Source organism: Triturus cristatus, chromosome 9 (assembly GCF_964204655.1).
Source record: "Triturus cristatus chromosome 9, aTriCri1.1, whole genome shotgun sequence".
NCBI lineage: Eukaryota > Metazoa > Chordata > Amphibia > Caudata > Salamandridae > Triturus > Triturus cristatus.
Window position 1 is genome coordinate 2,448,030 of NC_140592.1, and position 24,309 is coordinate 2,472,338.

The window sequence follows — 24,309 nt, forward strand, 5'->3', positions numbered from 1 at the left end:
GCAGAGCGCTAGAGTCCACCTGATTTTCCGGACTCTTCTATTCTATCGCTTACCTCCCTGAGCGTCCTTCCTTTCCTCCCTTCTGTTCCTCCCCCCTTTTTGTGCGCTCCGCAAGCTGAACGAAGTCTACGAGTTGGAGCTCTGCAAGTGTAATTGAAAGTCATTTGAAAAGCATGGAATGGTAACTCTTCCCTTTCAGCAGAGACATGTCTTCATACATATTTATATATTTGAACTACTCTGTATTTTATGTTGAGGAAGAGACTCTTTCTAAAATTGACTTTAGCCAATTGTTTCTACCAGTGCAAGTAAATAAGAAGAGAGGCAATAACTCCTGCAGATGCTGGTAGGGGAGGATGAATTATGTAAGTTTCGTTTTCATGCCGCAGGGTAGTAAGGTGATCATTGTTTCTTGCTCTTATATTTCTGTGCATTAGGTTCTCCCTTCCTGGAACCAAATGATCTGCTAAGAAGTACAGACATAAAAGTTCTAGGGGATTGAGGTTGGCTGACGTAGAAGTTGTCTCTTCTCTGTCCCATTCCCCTTTCCCCCTTGCTGGTGCAGTCGTGGAATTCAGTCTGTACAACGGGCACCGGTAGGTGGGCATTGAGAAAAGATCATCCTTTCTGCTTCTGCGGAGATTGAGGTACTTGACATAGGCATAGGCAGTTTGGCTAGCAACTACATATTCGGGTGCAAGAATCAACGCCACTGGGATCAGGAGCTGCAAGTTTTTACCACTTGCAGGCTCCGCTCCAGGCCCAGAGGCAGGCAGGGGAGCCCCAATAAATCTCAGTGTGGTCCACTCACCTGGGGCACCCGCAGCCCTTAGTCTGAGGCTTCAGCAGTCCACCGCACCACTGTGCACCGGCAGCTCAGCAGTCACATCCAACCAGGCGGCGGCTCGATGGTCTTCACTGCAGCATGCTGTCACTGCGCACAGCCTTCGCCGCCCCTCCGTATGCAAGGCTGCTGCTTCAATCTGTCGCACAGGCCACACTGCAGATCTCACCGGAGTGTTATAGGGGCACAGAAATACAACAGCGGTATCCCCGCTGGGTGCAGGACACGGTGGTCATGTCTGTCGGCGTCGCTAGATGAATTTTTGAACTGCTGTTTGGGGATTAGTGTGGCTGGCTATGGGAGCCGCTTCAGAAAGCAGCCCTCTTCCCTGGCAGCTGACCACATACCCGAGCAAATCCGTTTTTGTGTATTTCAATTTAAGTACCTTTGTGTCTCTTTTTAAGACTGTGGGGCCGATTCAGATTTCCTACGGAAAGCAAACCGAACGACTCATGCCCGGAACGCTTTCCAGATGACTCGGGTCAGGGGAGTTCGACCAAACAAGTACGATGCATGTGAATGATTCCAGATACGATTTGGTCAGACTCCCGTTGATTTGAAAGGGAGCCTGTGTACTGAAGGCGTACACAGGCTCCCATTGAAGAAAGGGGTGGTTGGGGAAAATCGTGCACCCTGTAGCGGGAATCCCTTGGTACCTGCCACACTGTGCATGACCTGAAAGGGGATACTCATGGGTACTCCCATGGCCCCGATTCGGAGGGCCCCGGATGAAGGGGGGCCTGCTATGGGCCCCCAAAGACCGATTCCAGACGCCTTTTCAATCCGGGAAAACCGAACCGTAAAGGCTGTCCGAATCATTCATCGTACTTGCTCGCTTGGATTACCTATTCCATAGAACATTACGATTCTAATCCAGAGACCTCTATCTCTCCATATGCCTTCCGGAACTGATTCGTCTTTCCAGGCATCGTGCTTGGTTGTTCAGATCTGGGAACAAATCGGTCAGGAACAAGGGCTCCGGAACGGTTTAGGCAATTCCAAATCGGATTCAGAGCCCTTCCAAACGAGCACTGCCTGAGATCAAGTTATGTTCAAGTGCTATGGATAGGTCACAATTAATTCATGTGTTACTCACCTGGCGGCTGATTTATCCTGTGCTTGCTCTCACAGTCCTGGTTCTCCATGTGGCACACCTCATCTCTGTCTTTTGCTCTTAATGAAGAGACAGTGGTAGCAATGAGAGGACCTGTTAGCAAAAGTAAACAAAGAAATTCATTCTCATAGACTTTGTGAAATTCTGTAAACTATCAGGGTTTTACCACTGGGCAAGACGTGGCTTGACAGAGCTGAACTGAGGCAAACGCCTTTAGACACCTGAAAGCAAGACTAGAACTGTCAATCTGAGGCAGCATGTTACACAATCAATGACCACCATGACATATGCAGTACCTTGGTCTAGGGACCCGAAACCGGTTATTGTGGGGGATACTGAATATATAGGGTTACTGGTGCACGGGTCTGCAAATTCTAGGTACGGTCTAGGGGCAGTGGAGTATGCATGGCTTCCAACTACTAGGGCCATTAATGACTATTAATTCCCAGTCCTATTGTTGAATGTGCAGGTTGGAATCATGGGGCATGCACTTCAAATTATTTGCAGTTTTATGAAATGTGAAGCTGACCATTCAGTGTACAGAGTGATTATCATAAACAGTGACTGGCAGTCCAACAATAGCAAATGGATTAAAAAATAGAACATTACTAGGTAACTGGAGCCAACTGATATATGTAATGCCTGGCCAATGATGATTGTTACTGCATAAGACGAATTGCATGTGACCACTAACAGTCTCTAATGCCTTAGAACATTGGAGTTTGAATTTCCTGGGCCCACTGATGTATGTAGTGCCTGAAGCCTTGATGAAGGTACTGCATGAAATGGCTGGCATATTTACTGCCTGGGGCCACTGATGGATGCAAAGCCAAAAGCATGTACGGCCTGGAGCTAGTGATGTATTCAGTGCCTGTAGCTCATTACTACAGAGTGCCACTAATGCTCATTACTGCATGGGGCCATTCTGCTTCTTTCTGTCTGGGGTCACTGCTGTACGTACTGCCTCCCTCATGCCACTGATGTACGTAAGTCTTGTATAGCACTAGGACACCCTGTGACCACTTTACAAATACATTAATCATTATTAATGTATAAACTATCCACAACACTAACTTCCAGAGCCAGGGGCTACATTTGTATGTTCTGCCTGGTGCCATTGATGAGCATACTAGATGCGGCAACTGACCTTTTCACTGCCAGGACTACTGCCGTTCATATTGTCTCAGACCACTGATATTTTTTTTATTTTATTTTAACCTATAAAGCGCACAAATACCCGTAGGTGTCTCGGTGCTATGTACTGGAAGGATAGCCGAGAGCTGGTGGGAAGCCCATTGTTAGAAGAGGCAAGTTTTTATTTGTTTTCTAAATGATAGCAGTGTGGGGCTGGCCTTAATATGCAAGGGGAGAGAGTTCCACAGTTTGGATGTGGCCACTATGAAGCTCCTGTCACCCCAGTTGGCTTTCTTGGTTCTAGGGATGATCAGAAGGTTGGCATCTGCTGAGCTCAGGGATCTGCTGGGCGAGTACGCCAGAAAAGCTTTTTTCAAGCATTCCGGTCCTGCATTATGGATTGCTTAATAGGCAATACAGAGAGCCTTGAATTTTGTTCTGCTTTTTATGGGAAGCCAATGAAGCTGTCGCACCACATTGGAGATAGGCTTAAACTTGGGGGTACCTGACAATATCCTTGCGGCTGCGTTCTGTAGCAACTGCAGCCTACCCAGAACCCTTTCTTGGGCATTAACTAAAAGGCTATTGCAGTAGTCAACCTTAGACATGACCAGAGCACAGATTAACTTTCTCCCGGTGCTGGCTGGGATGAAAAGTAACAATTTCTTTATCATTCTTAAAACATAAAAGGATGGGGGCGTGGCTAGCGGTCGAAGGGAATGGTTGCTTGCTGAAGCGGCTCCGTAACCCTCGCCGCAATATCCAACATTAATATCTGCCCAAAGCAACGGAGATTTCCCCATGGCAACGGGGATCTTTCCTGGATCCAGTCTGACACTGCAGATCGGCCCGGGAGAACAGCGTGATGGCATCTGAGGGAGACCCTACCTCATCCCCTGGTCAAAACTCTCACCCTGGAAGATGTTATGGAGGCTATAGCCGGGGTGCGGACATCCCTAGAAACACGTATAGACTCAGTCAATATAGAAGTCACCCTTCTACGTGCAGATCTGAGAAAGATGGACTCTAAAGTCAAAGACGTTGAGATCAAAACGACAGCCCTCATGTCCGAAACCTCCACTCTTCAACAACGAGTGGCCCAGCTCCAAGACCAACAAAAGAAAATAGGTGAGCTCTTGGACGATTATGAAGGGAGGGCAAGATGGAACAACATCCGTATTCTTGGGGTCCCGGAGCAATTGGAGGGGCCATCAGTTGACCTTTTTGTAGAAGACCTCAATAAACTCCAGCCCAAGCGTCTCTCCAGCTTTTTTCCATCGAATGGGCCCATAGAGTCCCCAGGGGTCGTCCCACACCCAGGGCTCCCCCACAGCCCATAATCGCAAGAGTATTTAACTTTTGGGACAGAGACGTGATCTTGCAAACGGCACGCGCTGGACCCCCGACGAAACTTGAGAACACGCATATCACTTTTTTCCCGGACTTCACCGTTAGAGTTCAGGCACGACGGCGCAGTTTCACTGAGGTCAAAAAGGCCCTCAGAACCAAGAACATAAAACACTCCATGCTATTCCCTGCTAAACTACGGGTGGAATCAGATGGTAAGGCGTGGTTTTTCCTGTCCCCAGAAGAAGTCTGGGACTGAATAGAAAGATGGCGTCGAGTGGGGAAACAATCAGATGGCCGTAGGACTGGTGGCCCCAATAACAACTAGCGAGCCCCTCCAACAACGAAGGAACAACATCCCGGAGGCAAATCAGATGGAGCACATTGACTTCTGCAGGTGGAACCCGGAGGACCTATGCCACATGTTTTCTGACCGGTGAATCAGCTGATCTCAGGTCTCCTGTTCTTTATGTGCCAAATCCTGGAGTGACCGTGACTTTCCTGCTTGCACATCTGCTGTGCTCCTGACAAATAACGCACACACACAGAGGTCAGAGATCTACCCTGTAACATGGAAGAAGACTGGACTACACAAAATAAAGTTTGACTATATTATGATATTATCGCATTGGTAAGGCGAGGGACAGAGGTGGTTAACCAGGTACCCCGCAAATGGTTGGGTGGGCGACAGGCACTCTGCCTTGTTGGGGAGTGGATAGTTCAAAGTCCACTGGCAGGGGGGAAGGGAGGGGGGTTTGATGGGGGGAGGGAGGGGAGATGGGGTTTTAACAGTTAGAGTTTCCTTTTTGAGCAGAGCATCCCATAGAGTAGGGCTGTGCAGGCCTCAAGGGTCCTGTGACGGTGTCTGTGGCCTACCAGGACAGACAGTCAGAGTTCCACTACACTAACGACGTATATGTCTTCCGCTCTCCCACGAGGTGCCCCTAGGTGGCTGTCATGCCACCACTGTGGTTGTCCAGATTAATTCCTCCTAAACCTCACCTATGACAGTTTCTCTGGAAAGAACACTATCGATCATGACGTGGAATGTAAATGGTCTGGGTAGTAAAATAAAGAGAGAGGTGGTCCTGCAATATCTTAAAAGACACTCACCGGACCTGGTCTTATTGCAGGAAACTCATCTGGTTGGGAATAGCTGTAAAGCTCTCCATCGCTGGGGCTATAGACTCATGGTACATGCTGGGTTCACTTCTTGGTCCAGAGGTATGGGCATTCTCATTAGGAAAAACTTGGCACTTACACCCACTAACACCTGGGCCGACCCCCAAGGAAGATTCGCAGTTCTGGAGGCAATCTGGGAATGCAAATCACTGAATATAATTTCGGCCTATCTCCCACCAGCGTTGGGAAAGCTGACCCTGAGGGATCTGGGTAAGGTGCTGATTGATCTCCCCCAGGGCACTATCATACTGGGAGGCGACTTCAATATGACAATGAGCTCGACAGGCTCCCTCAGCGACTGCCCCCCGCCATAGGACTGGCTGACTTTGCACACGCAATGGGACTGGAGGAGATATGGCGACTGTTAAACTCAGGAATATCCCACTTTGCACATTATTCAATCAATCAATCAATCACATAATTGGGTTTCAAGGCGCTCGGGGGGGGGGGGCCGTTTGGGGGGGTGCTGCTGCTATTGGTCGAAGAGCCAGGTCTGGAGTTGTCTCCTGAAGGTCAGCAGGTCTTCGGTCTGTCGCAGATAGAGGGGGAGGGTGTTCCAGGTCCTGGCCGCGCGATGGGAGAAGGATCTGCCTCCGGAAGTAGTTCTCCGGATGCGAGGGATCGTGGCCAGGGCGTGGTCGGTGGAGCGGAGTTTCCTGTTGGGTACGTAGAAGGAGAGTCGACTGTTGAGATAGGCTGGGCCGGTGTTGTGGAGAGCTTTGTGTGCGTGGGTCAGGAACTTGAAGGAGATTCTTTTGTCGACGGAGAGCCAGTGCAGGTTCCTGAGGTGGGGGGTGATGTGGTCGCGACGCGGGACGTCGAGGATCAGGCATGCAGAGGCATTCTGGATCCTCTGTGGTCTGCTGATGAGCTTGGACGAGGCTCCGTCGTAGAGGGTGTTTTCGTAGTCGAGTCTGCTCCTGACTAGGGCCTGGGTGACCGTTTTCCTCGTGTTTGTCGGGATCCATCTGTAGATCTTGCGGAGCATGCGGTGGGTGTTGAAACAGGTGGAGGAGACTGCGTTGACTTGTTTGGTCATGGAGAGTTTTGAGTCGAGGATGACTCCCAGGTTGCGTGTGTGGTCGGTGGGGGCCGGGGGGGACCCCAGTGACGTGGGCCACCAGGAGTCGTCCCATGCGGAGGGGTTAGACCCAAGGATGAGGATTTCCATCTTGTCTGTGTTCAGTTTGAGGCGGCTGTCCTCCATCCAGTCGGCGACGGCCTTCATTCCCTGGTGGAGGTTGGATTTGGCGGTGAGGGGGTCCTTGGTGAGGGAGAGGATCAGCTGAGTGTTGTCGGCGTAGGAGATTATGTTGAGGTCGTGCTGTCGGGCGATGCGTGCTAGTGGTGCCATGTAGAGGTTGAACAGTGTCGGGCTGAGGGAGGATCCTTGAGGGACGCCGCAGATGATCTCGGAGGCGTCGGATCGGAACGGGGGGAGGCGTACTCTCTGAGTTCTGCCGGAGAGGAAGGAGGTGGTCCAGTCCAGGGCCTTGTCTTGGATCCCTGCGTCATGGAGGCGCGTGCGTAGTGTGCAGTGGCAGACGGTGTCGAAGGCGGCGGAGAGGTCCAGGAGGATGAGGGCCGCCATCTCGCCATTGTCTAGCAGGATCCTGATGTCGTCTGTGGCGGCGATGAGGGTAGTCTCGGTGCTATGGTTGCTGCGGAATCCTGATTGGGATGGGTCTAGGATGTTGTTGTCTTCGAGGTGCTGGGTGTTTATCTTCTCAATGACCTTTGCTGGGAACGGAAGCAGGGAGATGGGGCGGAAGTTCTTGAGGTCGCCCGGGTCCACTTTGGGTTTCTTCAGTAGGGCGTTGATCTCTGCGTGCTTCCAGTTCTCAGGGAAGGTGGCGGTCTCGAAGGTGAGGTTGATGATGTTGTGTAGGTGGGGTGCGATGGAATTGCTGGCTTTGTTGAAGATGTGGTGCGGGAGAGGGTCGGATGGGGAACCGGAGTGGATTGTTCCCATGGTCTTGATTGTGTCCTCGATGCTCACGTTGGCCCAGGTTGTCAGGGTGTCGTGGGCGGTGATGTGCGGTGCGTTCAGTGCGGTGTGGTCGGCAGGGGTCGTCCGGAGTCTGAAGCTGTCATAGATATCGGTGATTTTCCGGTGGAAGAAGGTGGCGAGGGAGTCGCACAGGGCTTGCGATGGTGGGATGTCGTTTGCGTTGGAGCTGGGGTTGGAGAGTTGCTTCACGATGGTGAAGAGCTCCTTGCTGCTGTGTGCATTGTTGTCAAGGCGGTCTGTGAAGGAGGTTCTTTTGGCGGTCCTGATGAGGTGGTGGTGGTTGCGGATGGCGTCTTTGTGGGCAGTGCGGCTGTCTGGCGTCTTGTCGCTGTGCCATATGTTTTCCAGTTTCCGGAAGGTGCGTTTGGAGTCGAGGAGTTTCCGGGGTGGACCAGCGGACTCTTCTGCTGGTGTCTCTGCTGGTGGGGTTTTTCAGCGGGGCGACGGTGTTGGCGCAGTCGTTCATCCAGCGTTCGAGGGCGAGTGCACCTTCATCTGGGTTGGTGTGGTTCGTCGGGGGGTTGAGTGCGAGGCTTGTCTGTAGTTTTTCTTTAGTGACTTTGCCCCAGCAGCGGCGGGGGGTCTGTAGGGTGCGGTGGTGTGTGAGGGGTTTTCGGAAGGAGAAGTGGATGCAGTGGTGGTCTGTCCAGGTGAGTTCGGAGGCATGGCTGAAGGTGACGTGGGGGCTAGAGGAGAAGATGGCGTCTAGCGTGTGGCCGGCGATGTGGGTCGGCGTCGTGACGAGCTGTTTCAGTACGAGGTTGGCGAGATTGTCGACCAGGGTGGAGGAGTTGCTGTCATTGTTGTTCTCCAGGTGATAGTTCAGGTCTCCGAGGAGAATGTAGTCGGTGGAGGTCAGCGCGTGCGTGCTGATGAGGTCGGCGATGGAGCCGCAGAATTGAGGCCGGGGTCCTGGCGGTCTGTAGACGAGGGTGCCTCTTAGGGTGGTCTTTGGGTCCATGTGGATCTGGTAGTGCATGTGTTTGGTGGTGCTGAGGGTGTCGTTGGTGTTTGTTGAGATCCTGATGGTGTTTTTGTGGACGATGGAGATTTCTCCTCCGGCCCTGTTGGTGCGGTCTCTGCGGGTGATTTTGTACCCGTCTGGGATGGCTATGGCGATGTCTGGCGAGGAGGCTTCGTTCATCCAGGTGTCGGTCAGGAAGGCGACATCCGGTGATGTGGTGTCGAGTAGGTCCCAGAGTTCGACGGCGTGTTTGTGTGCGGAGCGGGTGTTGATCAAGATGCATCTAAGCTGGTTGGCTTCCGTTGTGGTGGGTGCTTTGGCGCTTTCGTGGCAGGAAAAGCTGCAGTTACGGCAGGTGAAGGGGCCGTGGGTGCGCCTCGGGCGGCCTTGCAGCAGGTGTGGGTCCTGGGTTTTGGCGTCGTAGCGGAGGCGGTCCTCATGGCTGCTCCGGGGGCCAGGGGTTCTTGCGCTGGGCGCGGTCCAGGCGCAGACGGGCTTGCCTTAGGCGCGCATTCGGCGCGCCAGCTGCGCGCCCGCTTCGCGCAGCCGTGCAGCGGCTGCCATATATGGGGAGGTGGGGAGGGAGGAGCAGCTGGGACGCGGGAGGCGAGGGACGGGTGTGACGAATGGGCGCTGTTGGACTTGGCCCTTCTGGCAGGTTCACCCCTGAACTTTTTGCTTTTATTGGTGACCTGGTGGTAGTGATTTTTGGTTTCTGCGCACTTTCCCTGTGTCCCAGAGTAAAGTGCGTGCGCCCTCTGAGTGCATGTGGTGAGATAGGCCTGCCCTCCCATAGGAATGCATGGGGAATGTATGTGTCCCTGGTAGTTCCTGATGCGTGGGGTGTGCAGGCTCGAGTTTGGTATGTGCGGACTCGTGTGATCGAATGCTTCGCAATGATATATAATGCATGATTATGTCATGTGCGGAAGTGCCACTTCTAGGAGTTGGCATATTAGTGTAAAGTATGTCTGGCGTGTGATTGGCTGGAGCTGGCTGGTGAGCCTGGCTCCAGGAGTCTGGTTGGGTCTGCCCCAGTGGTGAGTGTGAGATTAGCATGCTGATGGCTGGGGAGGAGGGCACCTTGGACCTGAATAGGGCAGGGCTTTCCCCACACAATGCTGGCTCCGCCCCCTGTGGTGCGACTGATGACCCTAGCCCTGCCAGTGAATAGAGTGAGGGGCTGAGCACATCAAGTGTGCTCCCCAACCAGCTGCGACTGGTTTTCCCCCTCACCCTGAACCAAGAACAAAGGGTTTTACTGTATAAGAAGGGGGTGTGTCCCCTTACAAGTGTTCTCTTTCTGATCCTAACTTGTGGGGGGCCTGCTGCTGCTGGGCGCCAGGAGAGACCGCCACTGGGGACTGCCTCCCTGCCGGAGGGCCCTGTGAGCTGGCCCCTGGGCCCAGTCTTTGCCCCCCTGCTTCTGAGGACCTTCTTTCTCCCCTAAAGCACCAGGAAGCGCTTTTCTTTCACTTATAGCGCTGGGAGCGCTTTATTTGTGGCCAGCAGCGCGGCGCTGCAATTATTAGCGAGGGAACCCCGCTTATTTACTTACTTTGATAATGGGAGCCCACCCCGTGTTGCCAGCCTTCGCGGGTGCCCACCCCGCTTATTCCGGTGTTTCCAGGTACGGGTGCCCACCCCGTATCGCCACCGTCATCGGAACTCTGGGCCGCCGCGCCGCCTGCGGCGACCTGGAAACAAAGAGGGGTCACGCCTGGTGGTGGGCGGGGCCTAAACGCCACGCCCTGTTGGACGGAAGCGGACGGGAGCCTACCCCGCGCTTCCCTGAGGAGAGGAGGGAGCAAGGCAGCAAGACGCGCTGCCCGGCCGGAGTGCTACCGGCAACAGAGACGCCGGTGTGGGGAATCCGCCCGGGGCTCCCGCGCAGTCAAGGGAAGCCCCGCGCCGAAAGTAGAGACGCGCCGCCAAGGGAGACGTACAACCAGCGCCTGGAGAGTCCGGTGAGTGGGGGCTCTTGCCGACCTGATGACCGGGGCCAGCATTGGGTGTTTAGAGCGCTGGGTCGCTCCCGCATACGAGGGCCTGTTACCTCGCTGAGCCCCCAAGGGACTCCATCGTTGGGGGAAGCCTTGGAAGAACCCAGAAGGGTTACCACCTTCACGGAGGCAGTTTCGTTTTAGAGCTCAGTGTAGCTCCAGCTGCTGGGGGCATCATTACCAAGCGTTCGAGCGCGAGTGGCGCTCCAACGAAGGGGCCCATTGCTTTAAGAGCCTGCGAGGCTCGCGAGTCCCCCGAAGCGGTACTCCAACGGCGGGGGCATTTCTGTTGTGCCTGAGCAAGGCACCGGGACATCTCAGGTGTCGGGCGGCCCCGGAAGGCAGCGGGTCGCCCCAACGTGTTTGTGGCCAATTGTTAAGAGCCTCTGAGAGGCTCAAACGTATGCCATATTTGTTCAAAGAGGCTCAGCTCTCCAGCTGCCCAGCACTTAGTGGGCAGCTGCAACGTTTAGGTTGTGCTCAGTTGCCCTGGTTTGCGCAGCCTGCGCAGTCGCGCCCTGACTTTGCTGGACACAGGGCGTCCTAGCCCCTACAAGGCCAGTTGGCCTAGGGACAGTCACAGGTGGTGACTCATGTGAGTTTGGCGCAATTGTGTTTCCCTGCGCCTCTGAATGTGTTTTTATGCGTCATGTGCCTTGTTTTACACCGCTGAATGTTTTTATGCATCATGTGTTTTCCTTCCGTACACCTCTGAATGTGATGCATCATGTGTAACGTGCTATTACCCCTACAGGTATTGTGATACTTAGGTGGTTGTTTGTTTTCTCCTAGTACAGGTGGTGCTAGTGAGGTCCTAGTTCCCTGCGTGACATTTTCCTAAGGTGTTTAGGGTTGCGTAGGTGGTACTTACCTGTTACCAGTAGTTACTGGTTGTGTGCTACATTTGCTATTTTGTACTACAGTATTATTCCTATGTTCTAAGTGCTATTTCTACAAAGTGCTAATTCCTGACAGTGGTCCATGTGGCCCTGTCCCCTGTACATATAATCCCTTGTAAACTCTGCCCGTGCCTGTTGGCACATTGTAAAGTGTGTGTTTTTATCTAATGTGTTTTGGTAATACAAAGGCTATTTTTATATAATACCTTGTGTGGAGTTTCTTTTGTGGTGGGCCTTGGGTGTTGTTGCTGGGTGCGCGCGCAAACGCTTTACACATCGCCTCCGGGATAAGCCTGACTGCTCGTGCCAAGCTACCAAGGGGGTGAGCAGGGGTTATCTTTGGCATGTAACTCCCCAGCCCTGACTAGAGTGGTGGTTTCTGTCTGGCTTTGGCGCAAGCCCTAGCCAACCAGAAATCCCATTTCTAACAGACGCGGAGAGTGCGGGGCCGCAGGGGAGGCAGCGGCGGGGACGGGGGACCGGAGACTGGCGCAGGGCACAGAAGAGCAAAAGGGGTACAAATCAGGGTCACAGAGGCACAAAAGTCAGCGCAAGGGTACGAAGGACGGCGAGGGGTACAGAATAAAAGGGGCACAGAGCAGAGCGGTGAGCGGGGGGCACAGACAGTTACAGGCACAAAATCAAGGGTCACAGAGGCAAAAAAACAGCACAAGGGTAAAGGCACAGAGCAAAGCGGCGAGTGGGGGCAGGGGGCAAAGACAGATACAGGCACAAAGCAACAGGCAGCAAGTGGGAACCAACCTAAGGCCACCACTGGCCACCAGGGATGAGGCGCAGGTGGCAGCCTGAGGGTGGTGGAGGGCCTCGAATTCTCCAGCGGCAGCAGCGACAGCGGGGGTGCAGGTGGAGCTGCAGCGGGGCGGAGCGACCTACCAGAAGGTCAAGGGTCGCTCTTCTCAGCGCGCAGCGGCCGCCATATATGGGGAGGTGGGGAGGGAGGAGCAGCTGGGAGGCGGGGGACGGGTGTGACGAATGGGCGCGGAGGGGACGGGGCCGCAGGGGAGGCAGCGGCGGGGACGTGGGACCGGAGACCGGCGTGGGGCACAGAAGAGCAAAAGGGGTACAAATCAGGGTCACAGAGGCACAAAAGTCTGCGCAAGGGTACGAAGGACGGTGAGGGGTACAGAATAAAAGGGGCACAGAACAGAGCGGAGAGCGGGGGGCAGGGGGCACAGACAGTTACAGGCACAAAATCAAGGGTCACAGAGGCAGAAAAACAGCACAAGGGTAAAGGCACAGAGCAAAGCGGCGAGCGGGGGGCATGGGGTACAGACAGTTACAGGTACAAAATCAAGGGTCACAGAGGCAAAAAAACAGCACAAGGGTAAAGGAACAGAGCAAAGTGGCGAGCGGGGGGCAGATGGCACACACAGATACAGGCACAAAGCAACAGGCAGCAAGTGGGAACGAACCTAAGGCCACCACTGGCCACCAGGGATGAGGCGCAGGTGGCAGCCTGAGGGTGGTGGAGGGCCTCGAATTCTCCGGCGGCAGCAGCGACAGCGACAGCGGGGGTGCAGGTGGAGCTGCAGCGGGGCGGAGCGACCTACCAGAAGGTCAAGGGTCGCTCTACTCACCGCGCAGCGGCCGCCATATATGGGGAGTTGGGGAGGGAGGAGCAGCTGGTAGGCGGGGGACGGGTGTGACGAATGGGCGCGGAGGGGACGGGGCCGCAGGGGAGGCAGCGACGGGGGACCGGAGACCGGCGTGGGGCACAGAAGAGCAAAAGGGGTACAAATCAGGGTCACAGAGGCACAAAAGTCTGCGCAAGGGTACGAAGGACGGCGAGGGGTACAGAATAAAAGGGGCACAGAACAGAGCGGAGAGCGGGGGGCAGGGTGCACAGACAGTTACAGGCACAAAATCAAGGGTCACAGAGGCAAAAAAACAGCACAAGGGTAAAGGCACAGAGCAAAGCGGCGAGCGGGGGGCATGGGGTACAGACAGTTACAGGCACAAAATCAAGGGTCACAGAGGCAAAAAAACAGCACAAGGGTAAAGGAACAGAGCAAAGTGGCGAGCGGGGGGCAGATGGCACACACAGATACAGGCACAAAGCAACAGGCAGCAAGTGGGAACGAACTTAAGGACCTCGAATTCTCCTGCAGCGACAGCGGGGGTGCAGGCGGAGCTGCAGTGGGGGGGGGGGGATAGCGACCTCGGAATGCCCATAATAGCATGTCCCTCATCGATTATTTCTTCACTTCCTCCCCAGCTAGAGGTCACTTTCAGCGTCTTAGGGGACTCCCACTGGGTATTTCTGACCACTCCGCGCTTAGTATTGAGCTCACCTATCGCCAGCGGGTCACCCGAAGGCCCATAGTCATTAGCCCATGGCTCCTCAAAATTCCAAAGGAAATGATGGACGGAGCGTTGAACACTGCAAGCACTCACCCCCAGTCAACCGATCTGGGCCTAATCCATCACCGTTCTTTAGCCCACTCTGCCACCCCAGTTCAGACATGGCCATATGCAAATCAGTCTGACCCTGTGCCTCATGGGAACAGTCCAGCCCGAACTGCCAAGCCATGTCTTCCCTGGACCAGAAACAAGCCTCCCAGGACCGGCTTCCGTCACCACCCCCTTTTGTACCGCTTTCCTCAAAATTCCAGACATCAAAGAAGACTTGGCTGAACACACAGAACAATATTTCACTGAGAATGTGGGATCGGTGGACTCGGCTAACACAATATGGGAGGCATACAAGGCAGTCATTAAGGGGCGGGCCATGGCCTTAAAGGTTGGATACCTCCGTAATCATAATGAGAAGTTGGTTCCGATGGAAAGTGATTTGCTCCTGATTGAGTCTGAACACAACGCAGCTCCTACTGGCGACACGGCCCACAGGCTCAAGATTAAACAATTAGAATACAAAGCCATGGCACGGGAACAGGCCCAAGCGAGACTGCTTCAGACTCGTCACAGGGACTAGGAGCTTGGGGATAGAGCCGACAAGATGCTGGCATGGCTGGAAAGGCGAGATCAAGGAGCTAGATGGGTCCCGATACTTTCAAGGGCGGATGGCACGCAAATAACAGATCCCCAGGACATTGCTGAAACATTTGCGGATCACCTAGACGCAGTATACACCTCTAGAACAAAATACACCTCGGAGGACTCTCATCAGCTCCTGGAGGAGATGATTCTGCCCATGCTTGCAGAAGCAGATAAAGCGGGCCTAGACGCCGATATCACGGCTGATGAAATCTGCAAAGCAATTTTTGCCATTAATTCTGGGAAGGCCATGGGACCCAACAGAATCCCCATTGAATTCCTTAAGGGGATGGCCCTTAAAATAGCCCCCCACCTCAAAAATATGTTTGATGAGAGTCGAGAAAAAGGTGTTCTGCCCTAGATCAAAGACTGGCCTCAATTGTGGTCCTTCACAAACCGGGCAAACCAGCGACCGAGTGTAGCTCCTATAGACCTATCTCACTGATCGTGCTGAGACCAAGGTCTTAGCCAAACTACTCGCGACCCGACTACTCACAGTCCCCTCCTCCTTGGTCCATGAAGACCAATCGGGCTTTACACCGGGTTGAAATACCGCCTTGAATATTTGCCGTGTTCACAATGTACTGGGGCGACAGCCCTATCTGCAGGAGGACGCGGTGGTGCGGTCTCTTGACGCCACCATGGCGTTTGATTCGATCGAGTGGCCCTATCTTTTCGAAGTATTGGCTAGATTTGGATTTGGCCCGAGATTTCAACAGTGGTTAACTCTGTTGTACACAGATTTGTTGGGATAGGTCAGAATGAACAATCACACATCACGCTCATTCACACTACGAAGAGGGACCAGGCAAGGCTGTCCCCTGTCCCCATTACTGTTTGCGCTAACCTTAGAACCGCTAGCCCACTGGATACGTCGAGACGCCTCTATTCGAGGATTAAAGTGGAGCGGGGACAAAGAGGACAAAATCTCGCAATATGCAGATGACATCCTTATTTATTTAGCTTCCCCTCGAGCCTCCATAAATAGCTTGTTCAACGTCATTACTAATTTAGGTAAATATGCTGGCTACTCCATGAACTGGCCCAAGTCGGTCATATATGCATTACATAGCCCCCCACCCCGCCTGCCCCGTGGTTACACCATCAAACTGGCCTCGGAGGGCTTTAAATACCTCGGCATTAATATCACACCAGATCCTAAATTGTTCTATGAACACAATCTTTTGGGCCCTCTTAAAAGACTACCAGAAGATGTTACGCACTGGAGGTCATTGCCCCTGTCCCTCCTCGGCAGAGCGGCCTTATTTAAAATGCTAGCGCTTCCTAGATTCTTATATGTACTCCAAAATTGCCCCTTCCCAATTGCAGACTCCTATTTTAACACCCTAGAAGGGAAACTCCATTTCTTGCTCTGGGATGGGAAGGCGCCTCGTATTGCTCTCCAAAAGCTCACAAAGCGGTGGTATGACGGGGGAATTGCCCTTCCCGATTTACGTCTCTATTACTGGGCCTCACAGCTGGTGGCCATAAACCAATGGCTCTATGGATCCCCTACCAACCCGGCCTTCCACCTTGAGCACTATCAGACAAGCCGTGAGGGGTATTTGGGCGCACTGAACAGTAAGACCCAGAAAAAGGGTTATCTAGGACCGATGGCACAGACGGTAGCCATATGGCACAGAGCTAATAAACGTTTGGGGTGGGTCGACAAATTCACAAAAGCTACACCGCTGTGGCCCTTACAGAGGTTGGGCTCTCTTTGCTTCCACGCGGGATTTGACAAGTGGGACATCATTGGCATCACTACTTTTGGGGATTTAGTCAGCAAAGGGAAACTGCTCACCTTTTTAGACATACAACAGAAATATGCTCTCGCACAGGATGAGATCTTCTGCTATCTACAGATCAGATATGCTATTCTCACACAAGTTCCAGACTTTCCTTCTCTCCCAGACTCGTCTCCCCTGGAGGACAGATTGCTTTCTGAGCCACTCCTGACGAAAGCCATATCCTGCACATATCGTAAATAATGCAACAATCTGCCCGACTCTTTTCAGGCCCTACAAGAAAATTGGCAATCCGACGTAAGACAGCTGGACGATGAGGACTGGCAGACAGCGCTGATGTCCCCCAGGGAGACGGCGATAAATCACCGCTTTCGCCTGATACAGTTAAAAATATGACATAGATCCTACATGTCCGGAGTCCTCCTGGCCAAGATCGGTAGACGTCCCGATGAACTGTGCCTGAGGGGATGGGGCCAGACAGGTACCTTTTAACACATCCTGTGGGACTGTCCACATATACGGCCCCTGTGGGATAGGACAACCAAAAAAATGACTGATACACCGGGTAAACATATTTCAATATCACCTTGGTTGGGGCTCTTGAACATTTGGGAGGCCACATACTAAACAGACATAGAGCAGCAATGGGTAGCATTGGGATACCTGCTGATGAAACGGGCAATTGTGATGCATTGGGGATACAGCATAAGGACATTAACAGTTGGGTGGTTGGCAGAAATGGACAGATGCATGATTGCGGAGAAAGAGGTCTATAAGCTAAAAGGCTGCCCTAAGAAATGGGCCAAGAAGTGGGGAGGGTGGAACACCTTTGGAGGTAAAATCTGTAGTTCTCCGACAGAAGATATGGCAATGGAAAGAGCCCGGCTCGTGGATCCCCTGGTTGGTTGACGCCTATTATATACTAGTAACAACTGTATGTATTAAGTGATCCTTGAATGTCATTGTGATATTGTATTGATGACTCTGCACTATTGTAATTCAATGAAAATTGTTAATAAAAAAAACAAAAACATAAAAGGATGAGGAGACCACTGCGCAAGCATGATGTCTGAAGGATAATCTATCAGCAAAAATGACGCCCAAGTTTCTGGCCTTCTTCACAGGGATAGGGGGTAATCCCAAATTACCTGGCCACGAGGTCGGAGACCATCCTGGGACAAGATTACCAAAGACCATTACTTCCGTCTTGGCTGAGTTTAATTTAAGACAGTGATTTGACATCCAGGAGCTAATGGCCAACATGCCATCATGAGAGCTTGCCGAGACAGCGTCTCCATCTTCATGCACGGCAAGGACCAGTTGCGTGTCATCCGCATATGACATGAGACCCATCCCGAATGATTTGATTACTCATGCTAAGTCAGTCACGTAAATGTTGAACAAGGTCGGACTTAGTGAAGATCCATGCGGAACTCCACAAGGGAGTGAGAAAACTGGTGAGTTGAAGTCACCCAGACTAACTGATTGGATGCGATTGGATAAATAAAGAGGACAACAGGGCTTTGGCCTTGTGCCCGATACCTAAGGCTGAGACACGATTGATCAGCCTAGCATGATCAACCGTGTCAAATGCTGCCAATAGATCCAGTAGCACCAGCACTGCAGCACCGCCTTTATCAAGCACAAACCTAATATCACCAGACGCTTTAATGAGTGCAGTTTGGGAGCGATAGCCTTTCCTGAAGTCAAACTGTGTGTCATCGAACAGCTTATTCTTCTCAATAAATTGAGCCAGCTGAGTATTCATAATTTTTTCAACGAGTTTAGATGGAAAAGGGAGACGCGCAATTGGCCGATTGTTTTTTTTAGCAACGGCAGAATGATGCTCTTTTTCTATAGGGTAGGATAGGTGCCTGAACAGAACATAGAGTTACAGATGCTCGCCAGGTTGGTACCTATTAGGTCTGGGATCAGTTTCAGGCCTGAAGGGGGCATGGATCAGGCTGAGAACCAGATTTGATCGCGTTAGCCAGATCAGAGATCTATTCCACTAAAACTGGCCTAAATTCCATGAAGTTGGGGCTGTCTCTACTCTTGCTATTTCCGACAAGCTGATTCCAGCCCACCGCGGGGGCGGTGAAGTTAGAGTAAATTTGCCCCACCTTGTGTTGAAAATAGCTAGCTAATGAATCGCAGAGTGATTGGGATGCCAACTTAATGGAGTTATCCGCTGGCCCTGCCAGCTGAGACACTACCTGAAACAACTGCTTAGAGCAGTCTTGTGCGGTTTCTATTTTCCTGGTATAGTAATTACTTTTTTCTGTAATACAAGACGTTTATAATTTGTCAGTGTCATCTTGTATCGAGATTTCTCCTCGTTGTCATATTCTTGGCGCCAGCGCCTTTCTTGTTTCCTACAGCGTTGTTTCTCCGATCTCAGTGCCTCAGAGAACCAAGGGGCAGAGGGAACCTGCCAGTTTTTGGAGACCATTTTATACGGTACTAGTCTACTAAAAGGATTTTGGAGCAATTCCGTGTAATTTGTGGAGGCCATTTCAGGGTCCGGAACATCTACAGGTTGGGTGTCAATTAGATGCTGTGAAAGACGGGCCTGATCTATGCCACTCCAGGCCTTAAACTGTTTAGAAGGAATTGAGCTGGGGTGTACGGAGGTGGGGTGCAGTATCATAATATCAAACAGTACTGCAAAGTGATCAGACCATGTCAAAGGGAGGATCTCATTTATTAAGATCTGCTCATTATTCGTGAACAGACCATCCAGTATGTGCCCAGCAGAATGAGTAGGACTCTTTTTGAGAGTCCTAACATCTCTAGCTCCGAGTTAAGGACTAAAGAATCCTCATCTTTGTGGGCTTCCAGATGAAAATTAAAGTCCCCAAGAATGGTGAAATTAAATTCACCAGCCACGGGTTCCAGTAGGTTTCCTATTGCTGATAGAAAATCTCCCCTAGGGCCCGTTGGAAGGTGTAAGAGAGTCCCCTTAAATGACTGATGATTGGTAAGCATTATATTATATTTAAATGCCTCACATACCATGGAGGGAATCGTCTCTATCTTGCCTGAAAAGTCATCTCGGTAAATGAGAGCTTGACCTCCCCCTCTCTTCTTTACTCTATCGCATCTATATGCCGAAAAACCGTCAGGGGTAGGGCTGCAGAAATCTGGGCCTGCAGAAGGGTCAGCCAAGTTTCTGTGATAAATAAGAGATCAAGGTGATGATTATCTAAGAATTCAGCTACCTTGTATTTGTGATTTGGGAGGGAGAGTGCATTAATCAGGGCAGAATAAACCTTGTCTTTTTTCTTACACTTTATTGGTTGTGTGTAACTAAGTACAGTTTCCGCTTGGTTGGTCTGTACCCTGTCATGGACCTCCAGTCTAAACCCACAGGTAGGACACAGAACTGTGACCCTTTAGAGAGGTTTGTTGGATCTACTTGGGCACAAACCTGTTTGCACTGATTCCCACCATTATTGATAGCCCATATTTGCTTACTGGTGTAAGATAGTACACCTCTCTGTACTCCTAACCGACCAGGGGTCATGGCACTAGGCGCAGTCCAGACGCAGACGGGGGCCCGCCTGCTGCACGCGTCCACTGTGCGACGGCGCCATGCTGTGTCTTTTGTCATGGAGGAGGCGGAAGAGCCCGACCGGTCCCGACAGAGCCCCACAACTAGAGCGCCAACCTCCCTAGGTTCAGGAAGTGAAGAGCGCGGTAGAAATATTATATCCGCCTTCCCTCCCTCTACTCAATCAGCCCCTTAGAGCTGTGGTGGACCGGGGAGAGAAGCGCAAAGTGCAAGTTAAGGGACAATAATTGAAGCAACGGATGGCAGCACAATATTTCAAATCAAAATAAAATCACGAAGTCAAGTCAAGACCCTTAAGGACATAAAATACCTAAAAACAAAATAGCAGCAAAATAGCAACAAAATATAATCAGGAGGAATACATAAAATCAGTTTAGCCAACAGCGCTAACCTTCCAGCACGCTGGTGTATGCCCTGCCTTGGGGTTACTGATGCCAGCTGCTTGAAACTACTGAAGCTCACACTGTCTGTGGCTACTGGTATTCAGGACTATTTGGGGCCATTGGTGCATGTACTTTCTGTTGCGCCTCTGCTGTGCGTTACTGCCCGAGGCCATTGCTTCTAATTACTAATTGGGGATTACTGGTGCTCATACCTTCCGAGGTCACTGATGTTCGTAACTTTCTGGGACCATTGGTGCCATGTGCTATCTTATTCCATTTATCCATTAATGGCCCGGGGCAATGACATTTATCATTATCTCTGGCCAGTGATGTATTGACTATTTGGTGCCAAAGATGCACTCTACAACTTGGCGTATTGATTAATATCACAGCCTGTACACAGCTAATAAGGTGCAGAGATAAATAAAACAGGCTAGTGTTACAGATACATGTTATTGTCTGTGGCAAATGAAGTGTATTACTGTTTTGGGGGACTGATGCGCCTTACTGTCTGGGGTCATAGACAGATGTGGTACCTGAGGCCAATTGAGCACTTCTGTCCCAAGCCTGGGGCCAACGGCTGCATATACTGTCTTGGTCACAGAAACACTGAAGTTCATACTGTCTTTGCCCCTGAATGCCTATAATCTTTGGAGTCACTGATCCATGTGTTGCATGAGGCAATTGCTACACTGTTATACCATTAATCTAAATACTGCTAAAGGCTACTGATGCATATATTATCGGAGATTATATCTATTCATACTGCCTCAGATGTGCTATTTGCATACTGTGTATTTTTCATGTGGCGACAGTCAAGCAAGTATTAAACACTCAATTTAATTTGTCAAAAGGTTTGTCATAGAGCAATATTAGCAATTTATTTTGTCAGTTTTTACAACTTTCACTAACCAAACTTCCAAGTCATTGGAGCTGAAGGTTGTTCAGAGTCAATTTCTGTGATGTCACCGATTATGCACGTTATCATACACGACTAAGAATGTCTGAAACGTGGGACCAATAAGGAGAAAGCAGGCTGGAACCAGACATGTGAAAACTTTGGAGATCTCAGGTTATCCCATGTTAAGAGAGGATGGCTTCTCTAGGGCTGTTGTTTCCTATGAATTATGATACTTTGCTTTTACTATTCACAGCATAAAAGCATAACGTCTGGAACCCAATTAAAGAATACAGAAAGACTGAAAGTTTCTGCATTGCACCAGGTCTTAACATCTCTACAGTAAAGTGTCTTACATTTACCAGGCCATGACTATCCATCTGTGTTCTCCTCTGTAATAAGGCCACTGTCCTCACAGTGGGCAAACATTCACATTGGAAAAGGTTGGCATATCTAGGTTTATGGCGTGCCCAAGGTTACATTCCTGCAACAATCATTGTCCTGAAAACTGCACACTTTGCAAACGACAATCAATTTTCCCATGTTTTCTGCACCCTTTGCTACCAATATGAGCGGACAGGTACTACTTGTATCAACTGTGCACAAACAGCATAGTGCCTATTCACTATGCCAGTCAGTCATGTTGAGGTCAGGCACATGGACAACTCCCACAATGCCCTGTGCAGTCAATCCGCAGACACTTCCTTAGAGTTACAATGAAAGGATTATCTTCCAATTGCCCTCACCGCCGCCCTTAAAGACTTTATAACAGTGACTGTTTTTTTGTCCAAACAACATGTTCTTCCGCCTCGTTTCTCCTTTGGCAAACAACTGTTAAAATGTTATTGTCACATTTTAAAATAAAATACATGCAAAGAATAACGGATGGTTAATAGATTGTGTCTGAAGTAACATCAAGTAAAGCATCAAAATTAATTGTAGAATTCTAAAGATATTAAAACGTAAGAAGTTGAAATGAATGAATTGGTGAAAATAACAAAAGTAAAACCAGTAAAGGTGTGAGAAGTATTATTAATGAGGGATATGGCATATCAAAGCAAAACTGGCGGAAGCAGCAGATATTGGAAGCAGAATCCTGCGGGTCAAGCTTAGTAAGAATGAGGAAAAAAGCAAGAACAAGGAGGAGACCAGCAACGGTGTTACCTTGAAAACTGGAGCCATGGAGGACATGAAAGGTGCAGAGGCCTCACATCCACTGGGACAGACTAAACTAGTGGAGATGGGTACAGATCGTAGAAGCCCTTCATCAGTCTCAACAGACAAGGAAAACATTAAGAAAAAAAAGTTACATACATAGTTATGGACAGGTGCCACACAGCAACCGTATCTGCCATGCAAGACATCAACCTCAGGAGGTAGCTTGGAGGCCACACTGCCCGACCTGTAAGCGGAGGCGGGTCCATACTGGGAGTTTTGCAATTTCAAAGGAGCATCCCGGAGGAGCCTCCGGTGGTAGTTTTAGAGGGTGGAGTGAGGTCTACTAACTTGTGGATAATAGGGGTGCTGTGGAGTGTCTTGAAGATATCCCAATCTGGGTTCCGGGCACAACATAGCACTGAGACAGCACTACTGGAAATCTTTGAATCCATCAAAGTGGGTCTGGATTCAGGACTCAATGTCGCCTTGATGCTATTAGACCTGTAAGTAGCGTTTGACACAGAAGATCACAATATCCTGCTATACTGCTTGAAGTCAGTGGGGGTGACTGGATCAGTCCTGAGCTGGGTGAGCGCCTTTGTGGAAAAAAGAGAGCAGATTGTTTGGATGAAGCCCTTCTCCAGAGTAAAACCTTTGAAATTGGGGGGGGGGGGGGGGGGGGGGGGTAGGCTTAGAATTCTTCCCTGAGCTCCACTCTTTTTAATGTTTATATGACCCCCTGTAGCATTCCTGGTCGAGTGCTTCGGCTTCGAGTTCATATCAGTGTAATATCGTTGTTATTGCTCACATACGAAGGCGATTCAGTCATGTTCAAACAAACGTTTCCACTCTGCATGCAGGTGCTACTGTGCTGGCTCCGGAAGAACCAGCTGCAATGCAACCCTAACAAAACTGAGATCTGCTGGTTGGGTCGGAGCTCCTTCCAGGGTGAGCATAAGCCTGGCCCAGCTGCAACACTCCTCCGCCTCCCCCAATGGAGCTGGCATTAAATATGGGCATTGTGCTTGACACCCCACTTTCTTTCAAAGCCCAAACTGCAGCAGTAGTAAAGGTCTGCATCTGGATCTTAAGAATGCTCAGGAAAAGTCTGAACTTCCTTCCACATGAAGCACACGTTACAGTGGCCAAGGCCCTGATCCTGTCATGGTTGGACTAGGTCAATGCTCTGTATCTGGGAATCCCGGACTATCTACTTCAAAGTCGACAGGACATGGCAGTCCGTCCCCTCTATAAGCTACCCAAACATTTTCCCGTTTCTTTTTGTCGTGAGACACTCCAATGGTTCCTGGTCCGTAAGCGTGTCATGTTCAAAGCACTTACAATGACTTATCAAGCCCTTCACAATACCAGACCCAGTTATTTGAAGGATAGGATTAGCTAGTACTGTCCTGAAAGGACGTTGCGCTCTAGCAATGCTCACTTGGTATCATTCCCCCTTTTTAGAAAAAGACGCAGAGGGGGCTCCTCCTTCATGGTCATGGCTGCAAAATTGTGGAACCAGATGCTGGTCCACCTGAGATTCATCACAGACAAAGCATCTTTTGAAAACTCCCTGCGGACCTATTTATTCAAAGTTTAACAGAATGTTCTGCACTCGACCGTCCATCCACTCTTCCGCCTATTGTTTCATATCAAGCACCAGGACACCCTACGAATAGCAGTGCGCTATATAAAAGCCGTTCCTCATTCAAATCAGAAGCTTGTAGAGTTGATCCAAATGAGTTTTATTGAAATTATAAATACAATAGCAGAGCTGCTGCTAAAAGGCCCAGGAGACGGAACCAAGTGGCACTTAGTTTAATCCTAAACACTAAGCATTCTAAAACAGGCCATGAAGATAGCCAATAACAGCACATCCAGAATAATAGCACAATGAATGTTAAAGAAACCAGAGAGAACGAGAATACCACAGGTGCCAGAATTGAAAGAGGGATCCTTCCCTCCGTTTGTGGAAAATATAATTCCTTGGCTTGGACATTCTAACACCTCATCCTCCTGTTCGGGTTCAATTACA

General features: G+C 50.7%; 1 protein-coding gene and 1 long non-coding RNA gene across 4 annotated transcripts in view; one reads left to right on the plus strand and one right to left on the minus strand.

The window, feature by feature from the left end:
- The window catches only part of LOC146797218 (uncharacterized), a 445,928-nt gene that overhangs the window by 356,195 nt on the left and 65,424 nt on the right, over nucleotides 1–24,309 (minus strand). Inside the window, exon 3 of the mRNA XM_085624170.1 lies at nucleotides 1,941–2,051. Within this exon, the coding sequence (XP_085480296.1) occupies nucleotides 1,941–2,051 (111 nt within the window). The remainder of the gene's footprint in view (nucleotides 1–1,940; nucleotides 2,052–24,309) is intronic.
- The window catches only part of LOC146797220 (uncharacterized), a 167,487-nt gene that overhangs the window by 15,364 nt on the left and 127,814 nt on the right, over nucleotides 1–24,309 (plus strand). The window lies entirely within an intron of this gene.